Raw genomic sequence first — 22,331 nt, forward strand, 5'->3', positions numbered from 1 at the left:
TCTAACATTAAAGACAGAGTCTAAAACAAACTTGAGGAGAAAAGCAATTTAGAGAAAAGACAGACAATACAAGGAAGATAAAACTTAAAAAAATAATAATAAGACCAGGAGCTGGGGGTTCGGTGGTAGGATGTTTGCCTTAGCATGCATGAGGCCCTGGGTTAATCCTCAGCAACAAAGGATACTATGAAAAAAATGAAAGACTTAAAGAGAATAAGAAAGAGTTCTTGAATTACACATGTTAGCATGAAGTCTTTAAAAATTAAATAAAAGGATAGGAAAATCAAGTTAAGGAAATCTGAGATTAAAACAAAACCCATACTGATGGTCAATGAACAAAAAGGATAAACTTATTTTACTTGTTTATTACCCAATCTGATATACTGTTATAGCAACACAAAATGGACTCAGATAGGGTCATAGGACAACTCTCTGCTCAACTTTTCTGTAAATCTAAAATTGCTCTAACAATAAAGTCTAATAATTTAAAAGAAGCATTTCCTAAATACACCTTACTTAGTACTATCAAAGAACAAAATTTCAACAAATTTAGTTTAAAGATCTAATTAGTTTTCATTAGCAATTCATGAATAGCATCCCATCTATGAAACAGAAAGGCATTCCAATGAGCTGAGCAGAGGAGGTAGGTTTTATTTACTCACTTAGCATTTGTTAGCATTTAATGAACCTCCAGAGCTCTGTGTGGCTTCAAGCCACCAGGACACAGGTACCCTCAACACCCTTAATCATCTCCTCAGTTTTTCTGTTGATGAATTTGGCCTTCACCATGATAGGCTGCTTTGGGAATTTTCCCTTCCCCCCAAATGAAGTAGGTTTTAGGCAGAAAAGTACTGAAGAAGCAGAAACAGTGGCGGGGGTTGGAGGGAGCAGATTATCATTTAAACTTACTTTTCTTACAGGGTTAAAGCAGAGCAAACTTTTTTTTTTATCATGCCAGTGCCTGTTGATGAATCACCTCTAATTGGTTGCTGTAAATTTGGAAATAGTTTTTGGAAAATTGGACTGTTTTAAAATACAGTTTAATCATGTGGCATCTAGTGAAAGCACTCCATTCTGGTTTGGTATGATCTGTTGGGAGTGGTACAGGAACTCAATCCTAATCAGCGACCTTCCATAAATTTTATCGTACTTAACAGTACCTACTTTATGCTCAGCTTCCTGACACAAGATGGGAACAGTCCTTGTGTGGATTGCCAGTAATAAATGTTAAGTCTATAATAGCAGTTATTATTGTTATTAGGCAACTACTATGTGCTGGCAACTATCTTTTACATATATTAATTAGTCTAGTGTTCATAATAACTCCAATATAGCTGGGGATGTAGATTGCTTACCATGTGTGAGGCCTTGGGTTCAATCTCTAGTACCACAAAACAAAACCAAAATAAAATGTAATAATTCTAGTGCAGAGTTTATTAGCAATATTAAGGAAAGAAAGAAAAGGGAAAACAATTCCACCTATCCAGACAAGATAACTACTTTTTTTATTCTAAATACAGTCACCCCTTCATATCTGTGAGTTCCACATCCATGGATTCAACCAACCATGGACCAAACATATTTGAGGCCAGGTATGGTAGTACAGTTCTATAATCCTAATAACTTGGGAGGCTAGGGCAGAAGGATCACAAGTTCAAGGCCAGCCTCAGCAATTTATTGAGACCTTGTGTCAAAATAAAAAATAAAAAGGTCTGGGGATGTAATTCCGTGGTAAAATGCCCCTGGGTTCAATCCTCAGTACCAAATGGGGGGTGTAATATTGAGTATGTACAAAGTTTTTTTTTTGTCTTTATTCCCTAAATAATATAATAACGAGGTATATATATATTAGTTCTAATAAGTAATTTAGAGATGATCAAAATACATGAGAGAATGTGCATTGGACAGTTTTGGTATGCACTTGGAGTCCTGGAAGCGAGCCCTTGTAGATACTGAGGTATATGGACTCATAGAAAATTTTACTATACTCCCAAAGAACTTAAATGTGTAGGTTTTTTTTGGAGACGGATGCTAGGAATTGAGCCAAACGCATCAAGACATGCTAAATATGTGCTCTACATATTATACCCCCAGCCTTGTGTGCAATATTCTTAAAACATAAAAATCTCTGGTACAAGTTGAAAGTTTCTTTAAAAGAAAACTTCTCTTGGTATGCAAATTTTTATTTGTTTCCTGGTGCTTGGGATAAAACCCGTGGCTGTGCACATGTTAGTCAACTGCTCTATCATGGAGCTATACTGTAGCCCCAGCATGAACTTGTTATTAATCAAAGATTTTTCACTGAACTCAGTCTCAGGCACAGTGCACACTCAGGTACAGTGACACATATTTGTGATTTCAGTGGATCGGGAGGCTGAAACAAGAGAAATTCAAGTTTGAGGCCAGACTGGGCAATTTAGTAAGACCCTATCTGAAAATAAAAAATAAGGGACTGAAGATGTAGCTCAGTTGTAGAAACCCCTGGATTTAATAAAAATAAAGGGTTGAGAATGTAGTTCGGTGGTGGAGCACTCCCAGTTTCCATCACAAAAGAGAGAGAGAGAGAGAGAGAGAGAGAGAGAGAGATTACTATAGAAGGAAGAACAACCTTGATTTATCATAGATTCAGATAACTAAGACCCGCAAGAAATCTGAGTTATTGACCCAGATAAGCTAGGAATAGAACCCAAATTTCTCACTTTCAGTTACTCAGTTATATCTTCCCTGGAAGGGACATACTTGGTTTGTTTTAAAGTGGGGCTTGGTGGACACATCTGCAGTCCCAGCTATTCAGGAGGATGAGGCAGTACTACTACTTGAATCCAGGCATTTGAGACCAGGCAGTCGGCACAACATAGCAAAAGCCCATATAAAAAATTTAAAAATAAAATCAAAGCAAAGAAACATAACATTACTTTTACCTGGCAATGATATCATAGAAATGCATTTTTTTTTCCCTTTCTTTGTTTAAGGTTTGCAGGAGAGTTGTGAAAGTGCCTGAATCTTGTAACTCCTGCATGGTATTTTCAATCACATCACTGAAAAACATCCTGTAAAGAGAAACAGAAAAAAGTTAATCAGATATATTTCCTTACCTTCACAAAGGGCTGTAGAAATCAAGTTTAAAGCCAGAAAGAACATCCTAAATTGGGATTATCCCAGGAATGTGATAATAGTTTAGCACTAGAGAGTTTATTAATAGAATACACCGGATTACTAGAGACTAAAGGAGAAAAATCATAAAATCATCTCAATAGTTGTAGAAAAGGCATCTAGCAAAATTCAATACCCACTCATGATTTTAAAAGAAACACAAAAACAATAAACTCAGGAGGGTACAGTGGTGAATGCCTGTAATCCTCAGTAGGCTTCGACAGGAGGATTCCAAGTTTAAAGTCAGCCTGTGCAATATAGCAAGACCCTATCTCAAAATAAATAAAAAGAGGGGCTGGGGTTATGGGTCAGTGGTAGAGTGTTCGCCTACCACATTCGAGGCCCTGGGTTCAATTCTCAGCATCATAAATAAATAAATAAAGGTATTGTGTCCAACTACAACTAAAAAATAAATATTTTTTAAAATAAATAAGTAAATAAAAAGATCTGGGGATGTAGCTCAGAGACTGAACTCTTGGGTTCAGTCACTAGTTTAGCAAATAAAACAAAAACAAGAAACTCCACAAATTGTAAACAAATGATAACTTCCTTAACTTGAAAATGTTTACATACCAAGCACCAACAACAAATGTTGAATCAACTGTATGATACCATGTGCATAACATTTTAAACATGTGAAACTACTTGTATTGTTTCAAGAAAACACACGCATGCATACTAAAACTGTCATAACATGCTAGAAAATAATAAACTCTGAAAAAGTAGGAGGACTGAGATTGGAAGTTTTTATTGCACCTAAAATATGTTTCTTAAAAATACCAAAGAAAGGACTGGGATTGTTGCTCAGTGCAACTTGCCTAACATGTGTGAGGCCCTGGGTTTGAATCCCCAGCACCACATAAAACTAAAACAAAATAAAGGCATTGTGTCCATCTACAACTAAAAATATTTTTAAAAAAAATACCAAAGCAAACATGCTAAAATGTTAACATTTAGTGGTTCCATACGTAAGTATTTCATACTTTACACTTTTCTGTATGTTTAAAATATTTCAAAATTTTGAAAAAGTTAATTTAATTTTTTTTAAAGAGCTAATTAAACCCTCACATTTTAGAGATGAGTAAACCTAGGTTCAGGAAGCTTAAGTGACTTGTCCAAGGTCACATAACTAGCTTGAAAAAGATACAGCACCATATAACTTAAGTTTCTAGTCTCCTAGTTCCCTGCTCTTTATAATATTCTTCTAAGTGGGAATTTTTTTTCTTTTTTTTTTATTATTAGTTGTTCAAAACATTACAAAGCTCTTGACATATCATATTTCATATATTCGATTCAAGTGGGTTATGAACTCCCATTTTTACCCAGTATACAGATTGCAGAATCACATCGTTTACACATCCACGTTTTTACATACTGCCATACTAGTGTCTGTTGTATTCTGTGGCCTTTCCTGTCCTCTACTATCCCCCCTCCCCTCCCCTCCCCTCCCATCTTCTCTCTCTACCCCATCTACTGTAATTCATTTCTCTTTTTTTTTCCCTTTCCCCTCACTTCCTCTTATATGTAATTTTGTATAACAATGAGGGTCTCCTTCCATTTCCATGCAATTTCCCTTCTCTCTCCCTTTCCCTCCCAAAGTGGGAATTTTTAAAACTGCTTTTAGGGCTGCTGTAGCTCAGTTATAGAGCACTTGCCTAGCAAATGGGCACTGGGTTCAATTCCCAGTACTTTAAAAAGAGAAAGAGAGAAATAAAAATTCCTATTTATTGTTTTCATACTGAGTTGGCTGGAACTATACTTACTATTTTATTAACAATAGTTCACACAAAAAGATTCAATTGCTACATTAATAAAAAATTATTCCCAGTACTACACGCCCCCAAAAAGAAAAGAACTATACAGAAGAAACTAAAACCTAAGAATCTGAGCAATAAGAACTTATCTCTTATGTAATAGGTTAAGATAAAACAATTAAAAATTCTTAATTTGATATGATAAAATTATAAGGCATAAAAACACTAGAACAAGGAAAGTATATAGAAACTTGCTACAAATTCCCATTTGAAATTCATAAACTACTGTAGTTTTCATGCCTTTAATATTTGATTTTCACTTTGATTCTAGATAACAGGTAGAGATGTACATTTCATGATTACATATCACTCTAGATTTCATAACTGAAATTCTTAAGGAATATATATCTAAGACAAATCCCTTAAAAATAATCTGAGACTGGTATTTTTCATCTCTCAGGAAAATACATGAACCATCACAGTAAGAATGAAAAGAACATTAACCAGATTGGGTAGTTCATAAGCAGAATACCTTTCTGTCATATGTGCAAATCTGGGCCAGACTGATTTTTAGCAAGAATCATTACCTTATTTAGATCTAAAAAAGAAGTTAGAAAACTTTTTCTGCAACAGGAAAAAGAATAAATATTTTTGGCTTTGTTGGCCATAGATCTCTTTTACAACTAGTTAACTTGTGGATTATAGCATGAAAGCAGCCCTTAACACTGCAAACAAATAGGAAATGTTGTATCCCAATAAAACTTCTTAAAAACATACTTCCAAGCTGAATTTAGTTAGTGACTTTGGGTAAATTCAATAAGCTTTCATTTACCAATAGTCTTTTACCATACAATGACAACAACAACAATAACAACAAAAACTGATTAATAATAGAAATTGAGACTACTTTTAAGAAATCCTCGCTATTCCTGAGGATTTCTTAAAAGTAGTCTCAATTTGTGGTAGTCTCAATTTGTGGTGCATACAGTATCACACACCTGTAATCCCAGAGGCTTGGTAGACTGAGGCAGGAGGATCAAGAGTTCAAAGTCAACCACAGGCCCTAAGCAAAGATCTAAGCAATTTAGCAAGGGCTGGGGATGTGACCCAGTGGTTGAACGCCCCTGGGTTCAATCCCTGGTGCCAAAAAAAAAGAAAGAAATCCTCAGGATTAAAACATGATTTTTAGGATTTGCCTACTTTGATTGTGGCTATTTCTTATTAATAGATAAAGCATCACAGTAGCTACCAATCTGTACTAGACACTAGGCTAATACCTTTTTTTTGGTGGGGGGCTAGAGGGGATTGAATCCAGGTGTCCTTAATCACTAAGCCACATCCTCAGCCATTTTTGTACTTTGAGGCAGAGTCTCGCTAAGTTGCTTAGTGCCTCACTAAATTGCTGAAACTGGCTTTGAATTCACGACCCTCCTACCTCAGCCTCCTAAGTCACTGAGATTACAGGCAAGCACCACCAAACTTGGCCAAAGGCCTTATTTTTAATCCTTACATTAATGTTGTTTGTAAGGTTGCTACCATTATCCTTTTGGGGGGTTCTGGGCATGGACCCCAGGGCCTTGCATATGCTAAGCATGTGCTCTATCACTGAGCAATACCCCCAGCCCTACTGTCATTTTTAAAAATTGGATACAAAGGCTCAATAATTTGCCCAAGATAATACAATCACAAGCTTTCAACTGTACTACACTGTCTCCAGGCAGTCTTTAGATAATCCTATTATCAGCAATCACTTCAAATATAATGACAAACTCTAATGCAACATAGCTGTCAACCAGCCTTGTACCCATTCTCTCATCTATGTATAAATGCATCATTACATTTCCAAATATGTTCTCCTTACCTATCAATCTGAATTTTCTTCATTATCTCTGTAGACATTATGGACTGCATTGTTGGTTGTTTAAAGACAAGATCCTGCATTCTGTTAAACTCCATGGAAAATTGACCTCCTTGCGGCATTTCTGGCAATGTGGGTTTTTCTTTAGTTGAGACTGGAGTAGATATTTTGTTTGTAGAGACCAGCAGAGATTTTTCTTGGCTACTGATATTCTAACAAAATATGAGGTTAAGAAAAAAATTTTTTTAAATGAAGAGACAATGCTCTAAGACGACCTGCCTCTGTCTATAAATATTTTTTTAACCTCATTTTCTCCCACTTTTATGCTATCCTCCAAAAAAAATGTTCCCTCTTCTTTAGTCACATCAAGTCCACATTTCCTGCTGTTTTGTGTCTTCCTGCTTTCATACAGTATTTGCTGTCATTCCCCACTTACCACCTGGTAAACCACAAGAGTCTAATAAAGGTAAAGTTTGGGCCTGGCATGGTGGCGCATACCTGTAATCCCAGTGGCTCTGGAGGCTGAGGCAGGAGGATCTCAAGTTCAAAGCCAGCCTCAGCAAAAGCAAGGTACTAAGCAACTCAGTGAGACCTTGTCTTTAAAAAAAATACAGAACAGGGCTAGGGATGTGGCTCAGTGGCTGAATGCCCGCTGAATTTAATCCCTGGTATCCAAAAAAACGGTAAAGTTTGGGGCTGAAGGTGTAGCTCAGTGGACAAACATTCCCTTACTATGTGCAAGACCCTGAATTCAATCTCCTGCATAGACACACACAAAGTTCTTTGTGAAATATGGACTCAGTGAAATGCAGTTGGTCAAGCAGGGATTGAAACTCTGAAACTGTGATCCAAAAATACACTTCCTCCTATAAATTGTTCTTGTCAGATATTTTGGTCATAGAGACGAAAAGCTGACTAACAGTCAAGTACAAAAAAGCCAAACTAATTTATTTTTCAAACCCAAAATCAAATACTAAGGGGCCATAGGAACAGCATGTATTCTTTTAATTAATGATTTTTACTTAATCTGTGGCTAAAAGCTTGAGCTATTGAGAGTGACCACAAATTTAAACTCTAAACCAGATTTTTCTTTTCTAGCTGTATCCCTTACTAAACCATGTTGACCTAATTAAATAGGTAACTATTTCACATCTCTGTGCCTTCATTTCCCATTGGTAAATCGATGATTAATATTTTATATTTTGCCTTATGAGGAAAAGATAAAATGTAATGCTCAGGAGGATTCATTTTTCTGATTTCCCCAACCATTATTTCTCTATTTTTATGCTTGAGCATCTGGAGAAGGATGCAAATATGTCACATGGCCCAATTTACTGATGACTTTTTAGAAGGAGAATTTAAACTAGCTAAATATTCTAGTCCATTCACTATATACATACATATATTTATTTATATTTACATATTTATATATTTTTTGGTACTGGGAATTGAACCCAGGAACGCTTAAGCACTAAGCCATATCTTCAACCCTTTTTTAAATATTTAATTTTGAGACAGAGTCTCGCTAAGTTGCCTAGGGCCTTACTCAGTTGCTGAGGCTGGCTTTGAACTTGGAATCCTCCTGCCTCAACCTTTCCTCAGCTGCTGGGATTATAAGTGTGTGCCACCCCGCCTGGCACTAAAAAGTATTTTATGTAGCACACACTATATACAAGGTGGGGATATTAGAACTTGGTTTTGCCTGGCTTAGGACTACCTGGTGAACTGCCACAGATGAAAGTGGGGTAGATTGTGAATTTATTGTTATTCAACAAATTCTGACATTGCAAAAAGACACTAACATGTTTAGTCTATGTTGGTGACATAGCTCACTTATGACAATAGTATAAGCTATATTTTTACTACTATAAAATCACAAGGATGGTTTTTGTTAAGTCAGAAAATTTTGGAGGTGAAAGATCACTATCATAAAACAGAACAAAAGTTTTTCTTTTTTTTATATCTTTATTTTATTTATTTATTCTTATGTGGTGCTGAGGATCGAACCCAGGGCCTTGCACATGCTAGGTGAAGACACTATCACTGAGCCACAACCCCAGCCCAAAAAAGTTTCATTCTTACATTTACTGGAGTGGTGATCTCTGCTGAACACTATCAATTTAAATTTTTCATACTCTCTTGAGTTTCTATGACAGCAAATTACTATTTTTAAAGACTGAGAGTAAGTACAATTAATAAGACCTCATTTATTAACTGAATATTTTCCCATTATACTTTTGATTGTTACTGAAAAAGACAATATAAATAGGAAGAAAAATTAGCCTTTTCTGGATTCTTTTTTAACTACATTAAGGACTACATTCTTGTTTTATAGGCATTAAAAGATTTAGTTCTTGGCCTCTAATTTATTTGCTCCTTATAAGTTGATAAAGAAATTAATTTATATTATAAAATTCCTGTAATTTGCTTATTTGTTTATTTATTTTTTTATTTTTTTTATTGGTTATTCAAAACATTACAAAGATTTCAGAATCACATCGGTTACGCATCCACATTTTTACATAATACCATAATAGTAACTGTTGTATTCTGCTACCTTTCCTATCCTCTACTTGTTTATTTATTTATTTACTTGCTTGCTTACTTATGGTAGTGCTGGGGATCAAACTCAAGGCCTTACTCATGATAGGTAAGCATTCTACTACTAAGCTAAATCCTAGCCCATTAATGTTATTTTAAAACTATCTCAAACCAGGCATGGTGGTACACACCTCTAATCCCAGTTATTGGGGAGGCTAGGCAGGAGGATCTGCAAGTTTGAGGCCAGCCTGGGCAATTCAGTGAAACCCTGTTTCAAAATAAAAAATTAAAAAAAAAAAAAAACATAACAAAGGGCTAGGAGTATAGCTCAATGGTAGAGTGTTCACTTAGCATTTACAAAACCTTGTGTTCAACTCCCAGTGGTACCAAAAATAAAACAAAGCAACAACAACAAAACCACCTTCAAATTCATAGAATTTTAGAATTGGAAGGGATATATGCATCATTTAAGATAAAACTCCATTATAATTTGCAAATGAGAAAACTAAGACCAAGAAAGTGAAATTGATTGCTTATTGTTTACAACTAAACCCAAAGGTTTTTCTGACACAAAATCTGGTGTCCTATTAAAATCCTATATAAAGTTTTAAATGTTAATCAAGTTTTAAGATCCCAGACTATACTACTATTACTAATAAGAATAATAAAAAAGAAATTTTAAAAATATTATGGGCAATTAAAGGGAAATTTAATTTTCTTTTATTAATATGGACTTCTTTCTTTTAGACCTGGAAAGCACTTTACCCTCTAACCTGTGTAGCAATTTCATTTGTCATAGGATCAGAAGAATATATTTTGTACAAATCATATGACGAAAGAAGAAACCTATATAACTGAGGTTTACAAGAGTTTAAAAATTTGTGAAGACTTTTCTCACCACCAAGTGAAGCTTTTTGATACCTCAGTAGTCCTCAGGAGTCCAAAAAGTCATTGGAAATATAATGACTGAAACATGGCCAGATACCCACAAAAGCAGGATACAAGATAGCCAGCAATTACAACAAGGTCATTTTTTTTTTTTTTAATTGAGGATTGAACCCAGGGGTACTTTATGACTGAGTCATACCCCCAGCCCTTTTTATTTATTTATTTTTGAGACAGGTTCTCACTTAAGGCCTCATTAAGTTGCTAAGCCTGGCTTTGAACTTGTGATCCTCCTGCCTCAACCTTCCAAATCACTGGGATACAGACACATGCCATCACACCTAACCTAAAGGTGTCTGTCTGCTGGTTGCTTCGGCCTCTTGAATAGCTGGGATTAAGGCATGTGCCACCATGCAGCCTACAAAATCAGTTTAGATTAAAACAATATTGAGAGTCCAGTTGAATTTCCTCCCTCTGTTAGCTTTTAGTCACTGAGAAATACAAGCTAGTTAGGAGAACTTAGTAATTTAATCTCCTCAGTATACATACAGTTGTTTGATCTCCTCAATATATATAAAGCTATCCCTCAGCACACACAGTGAATAGATTTCAGGACCCCTGTGGCTGCTCAAGGCCTTGTATAAAATGGCACAGAATTTGCATATAACCTATCTATATCCTCTCAGACCTTTTTTCATCTCTAGATTACTTAAAATAACTAACACAATGTAAAATAATTGTTACCCTGTATTGTTAGGGAACAATCACAAGGAAAAAAAATCTGAACTTATTTACTACAGACACAATGTTTTTCTGAATATTTTTGCTCAGAGGTTGAATCCATGGGTGCAGAACCTGCATATATGGAAGGCTGACTGTTCTATATTTACAGTGACTTAACCATACACCTTTTGAAATAATACCAATATATTGGAAAGAGATATTCTGCCTCGTCATGTACCTTGAGCTATGACAATTTTATTCCATCAATTGAGAATATATGTCTCAGATAATTATGATAGCCCTTTATCTGAGATAAAGATGTTCCCCAAGTTAAATTTACTATAAATGATAAAAAGGAAAGAAAGCAAAATTAAATAATGGAGAGTTTAATTACCATGCTAGTGCTTTGTTTTCTTTCATAGTGAACTGGCATGATATAGTTTAGAATAGAAAGTTGGTCAAGGGTATCCTCCAGAACTGCAGAGAGTCTCAGCACCTCTAGAAGGGAAAGTGGCTCTCTGATTTCTGGGATGACTTCTATATCTACTACATTAGTTGATTCTTCCTCTTCTTCTTCTTCCACGGCAATAGGTGGTTGGCCTGTCACTAACACGGTTACCTCAGGATTCCAAACTTTTGGAGAAAGAGGTAAGGCTTCCGGACTATCTCTAAAGAAAGAATAAAGAAAAAAGAAGTTAATGACCAATGTCTAAATATTACTTAGATTCAAAAGCATAGGAAGCATGTAGATCTGCTCCTGTGAAGTTTTTATTGTCATATAACTTAGATTTTTTTTAAAGTAGGCATTTACTTGGGATTTTGCTAAATACCTTCCACTTTGATGAAACAAGGACAAAAAATATTGTTTAATAAAGACATATAGCCCATGCTATTTGGCTATGCTTAACCAATTTAAATTTCAGACAGAATCAGCTTTATTTTCAAACATCATCTTTAAATGCTAACCAAAATTTTCTCATGATTAGAGAAAAACAGAATGTGGTAAACAGCCTTCAAAGTGGCCCAAGTAGTTCTCACTTTCTGGCATTTATAGCCTTGCATAGTTTCCCTGACAGTGAGTAGAACTAACCTATGTGGCAAAAAGGATATTGTGAAAATGACAAGAGTGTGACTTCCAAAGTTAGGCGATAGAAGACATTACAGTTTCTACCTTACTCTCTCAAATCTCTTCTCTGAGGGAAGTGAGTTGCTGTGTCATGAGGACACTTGATCAGCCTTGTGCAGACATGCATGAGAGTGAGAACTAGAGGCCTCTTGCCATCAGAAGCATCAACTTGACAGCCAAGGCACCATCTTGGAAGTGAATCCTCTAGCCCACACCACTAAGACTTTAAGTAACTGCAGGCCTTAGTGCACTTCAACTTTATGAGAGACCCAAAACAGGACCATCCCTCCAAGCTGTTACCAAACTCTTGACCCAAAGATACTATGTAAAATAATAAATGTTTACATTTTTTTTTGAGAGAGAGAGAGAGAGAGAGAGAGAGAGAGAGAGAGAGAGAGAGAATTTCAATATTTATTTTTCAGTTTTCGGTGGACACAACATCTTTGTTTGTATGTGGTGCTGAGGATCGAAAACAGGCCGCACGCATGCCAGGCAAGCGTGCTACCGCTTGAGCCACATCCCCAGCCTATGTTTACATTTTTAAATCACTAAGTTTTAGGGCAATTTGTTAAACAGCAATAGATAAATAGTACACAAAAAATTACCATAAAGCATAACTAAAAACATACACACATACACAATGAATTAGAATTTTGAACATACTCTTCCATTCTTCTTTAGTTTTGTTTTCCTCCACAATGTATTTAATAATCTCACAAAAAGGCAGTCAACTAGAATGAGAAGGAAACATTGAGATTAGTTTAAGGGAGTGCTGAATGATGTTTCAGTTATTTATATTCCCTTTTAAAGAAAATTTAAAAATTATAAGAGCTGTGGTTTATCCCCTCACTTTGCTTAGTAGAGCAGTCCCTGGTATAAAAGAAATACTGATATTATGGGATACAGGTCTAACAAGTAGTCAGCTTAATTATTATTCTACAAAACCTGAAGATATATGCACTCCTTTTCTTCTCCTCTTCCTGTTCTTCTCCTTTTTGTAGTACTGGGGAATGAACTTGGGTGCTTACACATGCCAGGTAAGCCTTCTACCACTAAGCTACATCCCAGACCTTTTTATTTTTTGAGATAGCATTGCTAAGTTGCAGAGGCTAGCCCCAGATTTGTGATCTTCCTGCCTCAACCTCCCAAGTAGCTGAGATTACAGGTGTTCACAGACAGGCCTAGTAAAAGAATATTTTAAAAATTTAAAACACAAACATCTCTCTCCTTAGAACTCTTCCATGTTTTTCCATTATCTTAGAACAAGGACCAAAAATCTTAACTTGGTCCCTAAGTCTGCATGATCCAGACCCATCTGGCAATGCTGTTTTCTTGCTCTTGTCTTTAGCCTGAAGGGTTTCTTTCAATTCTATGGAATCTTGCTCTCTTCCACATGCTATTCCTTCATTCTTTTCGTCTTTTCACCTAGTAAAATCCTACTGGACCCGTTAGATACCAACTTAAAACAGTAGCATTTTTTGAGACACCTACTATTTACCTCTATAAATCCAATCTCCATCATTTTCTGTGCTCTTAAGACTGATTCATATGGAATCCATCAATGAGAGAGTCCAGAAAGAGATCCAGGTGCAGGAGAGTCATGTCAAGTTATTTTTCTTCCCAGCTCCCTCCCTGACATATTATCTTTGGTTGGCTGTTTCTCTATTGAAGGTCATGGCTCCTGACAGGCAATCCTCTTCAAACCCTCACCCCACTCCCGGCTTAGGTAACAACTTCTTTCCCTGTGCCTAGAGATTGCATTATCTCTTTTAATTTTATTCTTGCCTATATGTTTGTAAGGTACTTCACTAAACTCTTACCATGCCAGATACACACACACACACAGTGTTGTATTTAACACACTGAAAGAAGTTTCATAAAACAACTTAATATGTGATACTTTATTTTATTGTTTTACATTTTATTTTAAAAAGTATGATCATGATCTATTAATGCATCATCACCTGCAGTTTGAAAAATGCCTTAGATGTCACTTCTCTAGGTGTTTCTTTCCCTGATCCAAAAAGATGGATCATGCTTCCTCTATTCAAGTAATCATAGAACTCTGCAAAGCTCTCCTTACAATTTGTAATGTTTATGTCAATTTTACCCAATAGTCTGTTAGGTTTCATGAGAGCAGGAACCATAACAATAAATCTCACTATTGTATTATAAGCACAGGCACCGTGCACAATAAGTATTTAATACCTTCAGGAATGAATCTTTCTTTTCTAAGTTAAATGATGTGGAGAAGCATGCTGGCATGTTCTCAAATCTTAGGTACACACTAATGACATATTTGCACACAGCATTTCACGTGTAACTACACTCAGTTCTCATTCATAGATTACATAAATATTTTTGCATAAAAGTCACAATTTTATTATTGGGTGCTATCCATTGTACCTTGAAGTCTATTTTCTCAAAAGGAATATGCTATTGTCAAATAAACTTCTAAGTACTTTACAAGTGTGGAATGCCTCACAAAAATTTGTGTGTCATCCTTGCGCAGGGGCCATGCTAAATCTTCTCTGCACCATTCTAATTTTTGAATATGTGCTGCTGAAGAATGAATCTCTTAAGTAGCAGAATTTCTAGTATATTTCTAGGACAGAGAAAACTGGATGGGATAGTGGGTTACAAGGAACATAAACCTATCCTGTTGTATTTAATAGGGTATCTGATTTTAAATGTGAATACATTTATTTCATAAAATGTTGGAGTTATCCTTTATTCCTCTCTATCATTAATTATGTATCAGCAATACATTTAAAATATTCAGAATTTCAGGACTAATCACCTGTACTGAATGTCCATCATCTCTCAACAGGACCATTAGAGTAGCCTCCTAACAGGTCTTCCTGCTGCTTCCCCTGCTTCTCTTCAGTCTCAACACAGTGAACCCATCAGACCTAGTCACTCTTTAGTTCAGAACCTTCAAATGGCTTCCAATGCCAGAGAAGAAGAAAAAAAAAAAAAAAAAAAAAAAGAAGCCTCTTAATTTTTCTCCAAAAAAGTTATCACTTTCTAATGTACCATATATTTTACTTGCTCGTTTTCTTGCTCCCCACAATATAATGTAAGCTCCATGAGAACAGATTTTTGTTTATTGCAGCGTCCTACAATTCTCGATCCTTGGTAGCCATTCAATAAACTAGTTGTTGAATAAATTAATCTATAGGGCTACCCAAGTAAATGCGCAATAATTAGGAAATGTAAACCTCAGACTCCTCCAATCCATCTCATTCTAATCTTACAAGTATTTATGAGACCTATAAGCATGGCAGGACGCGGGCGCCCCGAGTTTGTCAGCTCAAAGAATTCTCCTAAGGAGGCGGTAGGGCCTTCGCTGGACATACATGCTCTCCCTCCGAATAAAAGCGAAGGAGGGCGATAAAACTTTTAAAGGCATTTCTCTCGTTATTTGGGATGGGCGGGCGGGGGATGTCTCACGATGTGGCCCAGGCTGGTCTCGAACTCGCGGGCTCAAGCGATTTTCCCGTCTCAGGATTCCGGGTAGCTGGAACCACAGGACTGGGCCACTACGCCCAGCTTTTAAGTCGTTTCATTTAAAAATGAAAGGAGTAGAGGGAAAGGAAGGTAAAGTGCGGGGACGTAGGGAAGGAATTGCTCATCCTGCCTTCGGGCTCCCAGCCTTTCTCTTCAAGTCTAGGGTAGGATCCGTAGATCTCCCTTCGTCCTACTTCTCTGAGGGAGGAGGGAAAGATATTCCTTACGTTTGAGAATCAAAAGTGTGATATCTAAGGCGAGGACGGACGTTCCCCGGTCCAGCTTTACCTGCAGCACCTCTCGCCTTCGGAAACAAGCTAAGATGTTGCTATGGCAACATAGAGGGGAGGAGACCGTTTTCGCTCCTCCTTTAGCTGGCTAACAACTTTGCCTCTCTCTGTTCTCAAACACTACAGGTTGTAGCTTGCAAAGATGAAAAGTCTTAGGTAAAATTTATATGAGTGCTCCTGAAAGTGACTTTTTCAGTCCGACGACGATTTCTAGGACTAGTTTTTCTGGCGGCCGCGGAGGATGCCTAAATTAGGGGCGGGGCTGAGAAATGTTTATCCCACAAGGCCATGCGGCGGGGCCTCGTCTTCCTTTTTCCGCCATCTTGGAGCCTGTGGAGGTGAGTAAACCCCTCGCTGGTGAGCTTTGGAGGCAAATAACTGGGTTGGGTTTACCCGTATACCGTGGCGAGGCACCGATTCGGTTCGGAGACTCTGCTTGCCAGTGATTTCTGTGGGTTCCGGGAAGAAGGAGGACGGGATGGCGGAGATGAGGGACTGATTGTGCTGGGCTCCTAACACCCGGTGAATGAGCGCTGCGGTAATTTTAGGGGATTTGGGGGCCCAAGCGGGGTAAAATTGTCACTCCTTATGCAGTTGCTTAAGAAGCGGTGAAGCGGTGGTTCCTTTAAGCTGCCTTTTTTTTTTTTTTTCATTTGCTCCCATTCCATACTTTTGCATGTTTACAACCTCAACTTTTCTCTAAGCTAGAGCAAATGTCTTCTGTGTGTTTTACCGCTAGCTTCGTACGTAAATCTTCATTTTTTCAGTGAATTTTGTCTGTTACTGATAGCGGCATGAGTTTGCTCAGGGCTTCCGATTGCGGCTTTTAGGCGTTCTTCAGTGTGTGGTTTTGCTTCTTAGTTACTGTCTTCATTTTGGAGTTTGCTTAGGTGTCATTCATTCTCTGAGGTTTGAATGTTTCGCCAAGCTCTGCGCTTCATGTAGGTGAATTACGCTTCCCCATATTCCCATGAAACGGGTCAAAAAGGAATTTGCCTGAGAGGCTTAAGAAAAATGACAGGTGAGAAACTTGTGTTGCATGGTTTTAAACTTAGTTTTGTTTGTTTTAAGGCCTGCTGGGAACAGGACTTCTAAAAGGCAGATATGTCTGGAAGGTATGCTTCTTAAGTATATTTTTTTTCTCTCCCTACGCCACTTTTTGAGATAAACCTATATGCTGGATAAAAATTTGGTGTTTGCTATGAGTAACTTTCAGATGGGGGCCCTCACAAGTCAAATCATCTTGATGGTTTAGCAAGACAACCGAGATATTTTAACAGTTACATTTAACATAACATGTATCCTGTGTTTCTTAGGTTGTGGTGCAAAGCCATTTTTGCTGGCTATAAGCGGGGTCTCCGGAACCAAAGGGAGCACACAGCTCTTCTAAAAATTGAAGGTGTTTATGCCAGAGATGAAACCGAGTTCTATTTGGGCAAAAGATGTGCTTATGTGTACAAAGCAAAAAAGTAAGTTTATACTACTGTGTGCCTTGGAATTTTTACTTTTTACTCTGCCTTATTTTTCTATTGAAAGGGTAAATAATGTTGGTAAAGTAATTGGTACTGCTGTGGCTTCTGCTTTGATCCTTTTAAGGAACTTCATGGGAAGTTACAGGAGTTTTTTTTTTTTTTTTTTTTTTTTTTTTTAAACCTATTGTGGGTAGTGTTGCACTGGGAAAAATCACAGCTGTCACTCAAGAAGTTTCAAGCAGCAGCTATTTACTCTTAATGGTTTATGTAATGCTTTTTTCACATACCTTAGTTAATTTTGTTCTTTAAGATATTTTTCATGTATGCTTTTAGATGTTATATTTCCAGAACATTGTTTTGTGTGGGGGGGGGGATTGAACCCAGGGTTTTTCACAAACCCGTAGCTGTACCCCCAGCCCAAACGTGATTTTAATACTGGGCTTGTGGGGGTGGTGGTGAACTGGGGGTTGAACTCAGGGGCACTCTACTACTGAGCCATACCCTTCCCCTTTTTTGAGATTTTTAAGTTAACACATGTAGTTGGTTTCATCCCGGCAGATTCATGCGTTGGTTCATGGAATTCCGATGATCCCCAGCCCTTTCATTTTATTTGGAGATAGGGTCTTCCTGAGTTGCTTGAGCTGGTTTTGAATTTGCTGTTCTCTTGCCTCAGCCTTCCCAATCACTGGGATTACAGGAGTGTGCCACCAGGCCCAACTTAATCCTGGGGTTTTTAGCCCACTCCAGACCAGTTAAAATCTCTGGCCTCCTTTTCCTGTTTAGTCAGAGTATTCCTTTAAAATTTCTAGTTCCATCACATGTAGGTTGTAAACCCCAGTGGGTCATCTCATTCAGTTAAAAAAAAAAAAAAAAAAAAGCTAAAATCTCAATGAGGAGCCTCTTAAGAACCTGTGCATTGAGGACTCCACATTTTTGCTCTTATCCCAGCTAGGGCTCACCACTTTGTACCTACAGTCTCCCTAGGTTTTTGGTGTGGGGGTTGTGTGTGTGTACCTGCGATGAGTAGGGGTGCTGGGGATTGAAATCGACCTTGTGAATGCAAACTAAGCACTCTTCCACTGAACCCAGCCCCCCTTCAGCTCTTTAGCATATGCTCTTCCTTCTCTCTGCCATGGTAATCCCCTGATAAAGGTGTCTGGTATACAATAGTTATTTTATCTGTGGAATTAAAAGTGTTCCAGACATACTCAGTGGGTAACCAAGTTTGAGAGGTACTAGAGGTTAGTAACCATGAACTTGTATGAGACTATATTGTTTATGTGAGTTCTCCTTCCTTTTTTATTCCCTTTTAAAATCAGCAACACAGTGACTCCTGGTGGCAAACCAAACAAAACCAGAGTGATCTGGGGAAAGGTAACTCGTGCCCATGGAAATAGTGGCATGGTTCGGGCCAAATTCCGAAGCAACCTTCCTGCTAAGGCCATTGGACACAGAATCCGTGTGGTAAGTATAAATTTTTAGCAAAACAGCCCTCTTTTGAGACAAACTAAGCTCAAGAGGTTGAGCTGTAACTTCTAAGGATTTTTTTGAGTGTAAAATGAAGCCAGTAAATTGTGCCCAAATCAGTGACTGTAGTGTAGATAATGAGTATTACATAACATCTGATTTGGCACCTTAAAGGAAGGTGATGGCAAAGTGCCTAGCTGTGCATGGTGGCACATGTCTGTAATCCCAGTGACTCCAGAGGCAGGAGGATCACAAGTTCAAGACTGTCCTCAGCAATGTAGTGAGACCCTGTCTCAAAATAAAAAAAATAAAGGGCTGGGGGTATAGCTCAGCCATAAAGCACCCCTAGGTTAATAATCCTCAGTACAAAAACAGGAAATTTGTGCCTAAATTTCAGTTTTGCCAAAGCTACTTGAGGGAAAATAATTTTTTTTTTTTTTTTTTCAGTACTGGAGATTGAACCCAGGGACACTCAAAATACTGAGCTATATCCCCAACACTTTCTATTTTTATCTTAAGGCAGGGTCTTGCCAAATTGCCTGGGCAACAAACTTGTGAGCTTCAGCCTCCTCATCTCTGGGATTATAAGCATCTTTGTTTGGCCTTTAGATGTTATCAACTTTGTTTTGTACGTGAAGAAAACATTCTGAGGACTCAGAGTGTTGGTTTAATCTTAGACTCCAAATCCTGAGATTGTTTTTCCTCAAATAACTCCTGCTTTTCCTTTATTAGGATCCATTTTTACTTGACCATAATCTTGGGGTCATAGGGATACTGTAGAGCCTTGCTGAGCATTTGAGCTTTCTCATCAGAGGATTCTTACTCTAAGAAGCAAAATTATTTTAATTTTCGGTTTTGAGGATAGAACCAAGGGCCTTGTGAATGCTAGGCAAGCCTTCAATCATAGAGCTATACCCCAAGCCCCAGTACTTCTTTTTTTAACAGTAGGTTCTTAAGCATATTCTCCTATAAACTGAATGCTACACAACTTGGTTCTCAGGAACCGCCAGAATATGTCATTGGATACCTTTCAGAGATGACTAAGGAGGCTAGGGATGTAGCCCAGTAATTGAGTGCTTATTTAGCATACGTGAGGCCCTACGTTCAATCTGTAGTATAGGAAAAAAATTTCAGGTAAAAGTGGGATCATAATAGATTAATTCATGTTATGGTAATCAGTAACATTTGTAAATTTGTATATAACATTGACCTAATGTTCTTTTTTCCCCCTAGATGCTGTACCCCTCAAGGATTTAAACTAATGGAAAATAAAGATGGATTTGTGTTCTTGTATTTTTTTTGTTCAGTGGCTCAAAAAACTTAACTGTCTTCAATTGATTTCGCTATATGCTTAAAATGATGGAGGTTTTTCAGCATCTTCAAAGTACAAGGAAATCAGGGCTATATATAATAGACAGTATGAGGCAGTTACAGGGATTTAGAAAGTAACAGGTTAACATGAATACCTTAGTGGGCATTTTGGAGGAAATAAATATGCTTTGGGGAAAGTGGGAAGTGAAAGAAGCATAAAATTATCTCTTAAAAGGTCTGGGGATGTAGCTCAGTGGTAGAGTGCTTCAGTCTGTTTCATCCCTAGTATTACCCACCCCACCCCAAAAAAGTCTTTTAATAGCTTGTATTAGTTCAGTATAGATTGGTTGGGAAGCTTATGAGTGAAAATGGAATTGGGAATAATTTCAGTAGAAATTACATTGATATTTATTAGCGCTTTCATGTGGCCTGGGATGAACTATTCTTGTGACTTGTGACCAAAGGGTTACAGTATATACTTTGACTAGTGGTGTAATCCAAGCTGAAAATGTCAACCTAAATGGTATGTGATTCTGAAGTAATTTAGCAAACTAGGAAAATAAGCAGGGCTTCAGAATATTAGGGGCTGGGATTTTTGATCCAGTGGTGGGAGTGCTTGCCTAGTATGTGTGAGGTACTGGGTTTGATCCAACCAAAAATTTTTTTAAAATATTTTTTTAGTTGTCAGTGGACAACTAATTTGATTTATGTATTTATTTATATGTGCTGCTGACAATTGGACCCAGAGCTTCATGCATGCCAGGCAAGTGCTATACCAGTGAGCCACAACCCCAGCCAGCCCTACAACTAAAAATTTTTAAAGAATATTTTAGATTTCAAAGATGTGCTTAAAATTATGCAATAAATAATTTTGCAGTATGGTTGTAGAATTCTGATTGATGCAGTAGTCAGTAGTTGTACTAAAGCTCAAGTTGCCATCGAAAGAGCCCAGTTTCTTGTAATGATTGGGATTTATACTCTTGTCAGTTTCATTCATTGGGAGTGTGGCCTCAAGCAAAAGCAATGCATTGGAGTAGCAGCCTTCCGTCATTGGTCAGCTCTTTGCCAGAGCTGTGCATTTAATGGACAACTAGAATTTGATTACTAGAACTCTAAGGAAATTGAACTTGGAAAGTGGGTTCAAGAGCAAGAAAGGTATCTTGTCCCAATTGTTTTCCAAAAAGCCAGGTAGATAGGATCGGTATTTCAGTACTCGGGGATAGAGGCATATAAATAAAATGGCTTATAAAAAATGAAGGAAACAAGGTGGTGGTGATGACACAAAGATCTTGAGGCATTTGAGCCATTCAAATCGGGTCATTTAGTGTGGCTAATAAACTGTTGGGGCAGTGATTGGGAGTCTTTAAAGCTAAAAGCTGCCATGTTATGAAAGATCTTGTGTCCTAGAAAAGGGATAACTGGAAGGGGGAAAAAATCAGGCTTTGCAGTCTTAACTGGTTTTTGATAACCAGAATAGAGCAGATCCCCTAAATACTAGGAATGGAGGCTTAAAAGATAACAGGTCTTGGCTTTGGTAGCTGAATGGATAATGAGCTAGGAGAGCAGAAGGTGGTTTTGTAGTGGTAGCAAAAGTTTGATAAAGTGGGCTGGGAAGTATGTGGCTCCATGCTAGTGTAAGTCCTGAATTCAATCCCCAGGACCACCAAAAAAGAATTTGAGGGGCTGGAGTTGTAACTTGGGGATAGTGCACTTGCCTGGCATCTGTGAGGCACTGGATTTGATTCTCAGCATCTCATAAGTAAAGGTCTGTCAACAATTAAAATTTTTTTGAGGACCATGTAGGACACTAACTTTTGGCATCCAGGAAGGCAAATGTAGGTTTCAGATTGGGTTAGGCACAGGGGAATAGGGAGCAGAGGTCTCCATAACTGTCTGGGAGCAGAAGACTGGTCTGAAGGATACTAGGAGAGGGTTGAAGGTGGATAAATGGGCTTTTGAGAAATCCAGGAAAAGAACTGACAGCATCCTTAGGTAACCTGAGTATGCAGTGGCAAATCAGCTGCATGTGCAAATGTGTTGTTTTTTTTTTTTTATATATTTTTTACTTTTTAGTTGTATACAATATCTATATGTGGTGCTGAGGATCAAACCCAGGACTTCACACGTGCTGGTAGAGCAAAGACATGTTCTTTATGAACACGATGCAACGATTGTGAAAGTGCATTGTTTTTCTGTACCCCTACTCAAGTTAAAAGGTACTCTGGCCAAATCAAAAGCCTT

At 37.5% G+C, this 22,331-nt stretch overlaps 3 protein-coding genes and 1 non-coding gene across 6 annotated transcripts in view; 2 read left to right on the forward strand and 2 right to left on the reverse strand.

Moving 5' to 3' along the window:
- The window catches only part of Lrch3 (leucine rich repeats and calponin homology domain containing 3), a 165,863-nt gene extending 154,326 nt beyond the window's left edge, over positions 1-11,537 (forward strand). Inside the window, exon 22 of the transcript XR_013092533.1 lies at positions 11,506-11,537. The gene's annotated coding sequence lies outside the window, so the exon portion shown is untranslated. The remainder of the gene's footprint in view (positions 1-11,505) is intronic.
- Drc9 (dynein regulatory complex subunit 9) overlaps positions 1-15,878 on the reverse strand; it is a 45,009-nt gene extending 29,131 nt beyond the window's left edge. Inside the window, exons 1-6 of one of the 2 annotated variants that reach the window (XM_076868938.1) lie at positions 15,839-15,878; positions 14,841-14,985; positions 12,704-12,771; positions 11,309-11,582; positions 6,769-6,977; positions 2,922-3,050 (exon numbers count right to left, since the gene is read on the reverse strand). In XM_076868938.1, the coding sequence (XP_076725053.1) occupies positions 2,922-3,050; positions 6,769-6,977; positions 11,309-11,582; positions 12,704-12,711 (620 nt within the window). In that variant the 5' untranslated portion in view covers positions 12,712-12,771; positions 14,841-14,985; positions 15,839-15,878. Of the gene's footprint in view, positions 1-2,921; positions 3,051-6,768; positions 6,978-11,308; positions 11,583-12,703; positions 12,772-14,840; positions 14,986-15,777 lie in introns of both variants that reach the window. The other variant, XM_076868937.1, reaches the window with a different exon arrangement.
- LOC143409109 (U6 spliceosomal RNA) lies at positions 14,506-14,611 on the reverse strand. The gene has a single exon (XR_013092615.1). It is a non-coding gene; the product is annotated as a U6 spliceosomal RNA (small nuclear RNA).
- Positions 15,879-16,117: 239 nt separating the features above from the next.
- On the forward strand, positions 16,118-20,072 carry Rpl35a (ribosomal protein L35a). 2 transcript variants are annotated; one of them, XM_076868017.1, is made up of 5 exons: positions 16,118-16,178; positions 16,912-16,955; positions 17,157-17,309; positions 18,632-18,776; positions 20,013-20,072. In XM_076868017.1, the coding sequence occupies exons 2-5, from the start codon at positions 16,945-16,947 to the stop codon at positions 20,034-20,036; spliced, it is 333 nt and encodes a 110-aa protein (XP_076724132.1). In that variant the 5' UTR covers positions 16,118-16,178; positions 16,912-16,944; the 3' UTR covers positions 20,037-20,072. The 2 variants fall into 2 exon arrangements, with proteins under 2 accessions (XP_076724132.1, XP_076724133.1); XM_076868018.1 differs by lacking the exon at positions 16,118-16,178 and adding an exon at positions 16,219-16,378.
- The last annotated feature ends 2,259 nt before the right edge of the window (positions 20,073-22,331 follow it).

The sequence above is a fragment of the Callospermophilus lateralis genome, chromosome 10 (genome assembly GCF_048772815.1).
Source record: "Callospermophilus lateralis isolate mCalLat2 chromosome 10, mCalLat2.hap1, whole genome shotgun sequence".
NCBI classification, from domain to species: domain Eukaryota; kingdom Metazoa; phylum Chordata; class Mammalia; order Rodentia; family Sciuridae; genus Callospermophilus; species Callospermophilus lateralis.

Coding starts and splice junctions, on each gene's coding strand:
- Rpl35a (XM_076868017.1), top strand. Junction 17,310..18,631: donor TATGTGTACAAAGCAAAAAA/GTAAGTTTATAC, acceptor TTTTAAAATCAG/CAACACAGTGACTCCTGGTG. Junction 18,777..20,012: donor TTGGACACAGAATCCGTGTG/GTAAGTATAAAT, acceptor TTTTCCCCCTAG/ATGCTGTACCCCTCAAGGAT.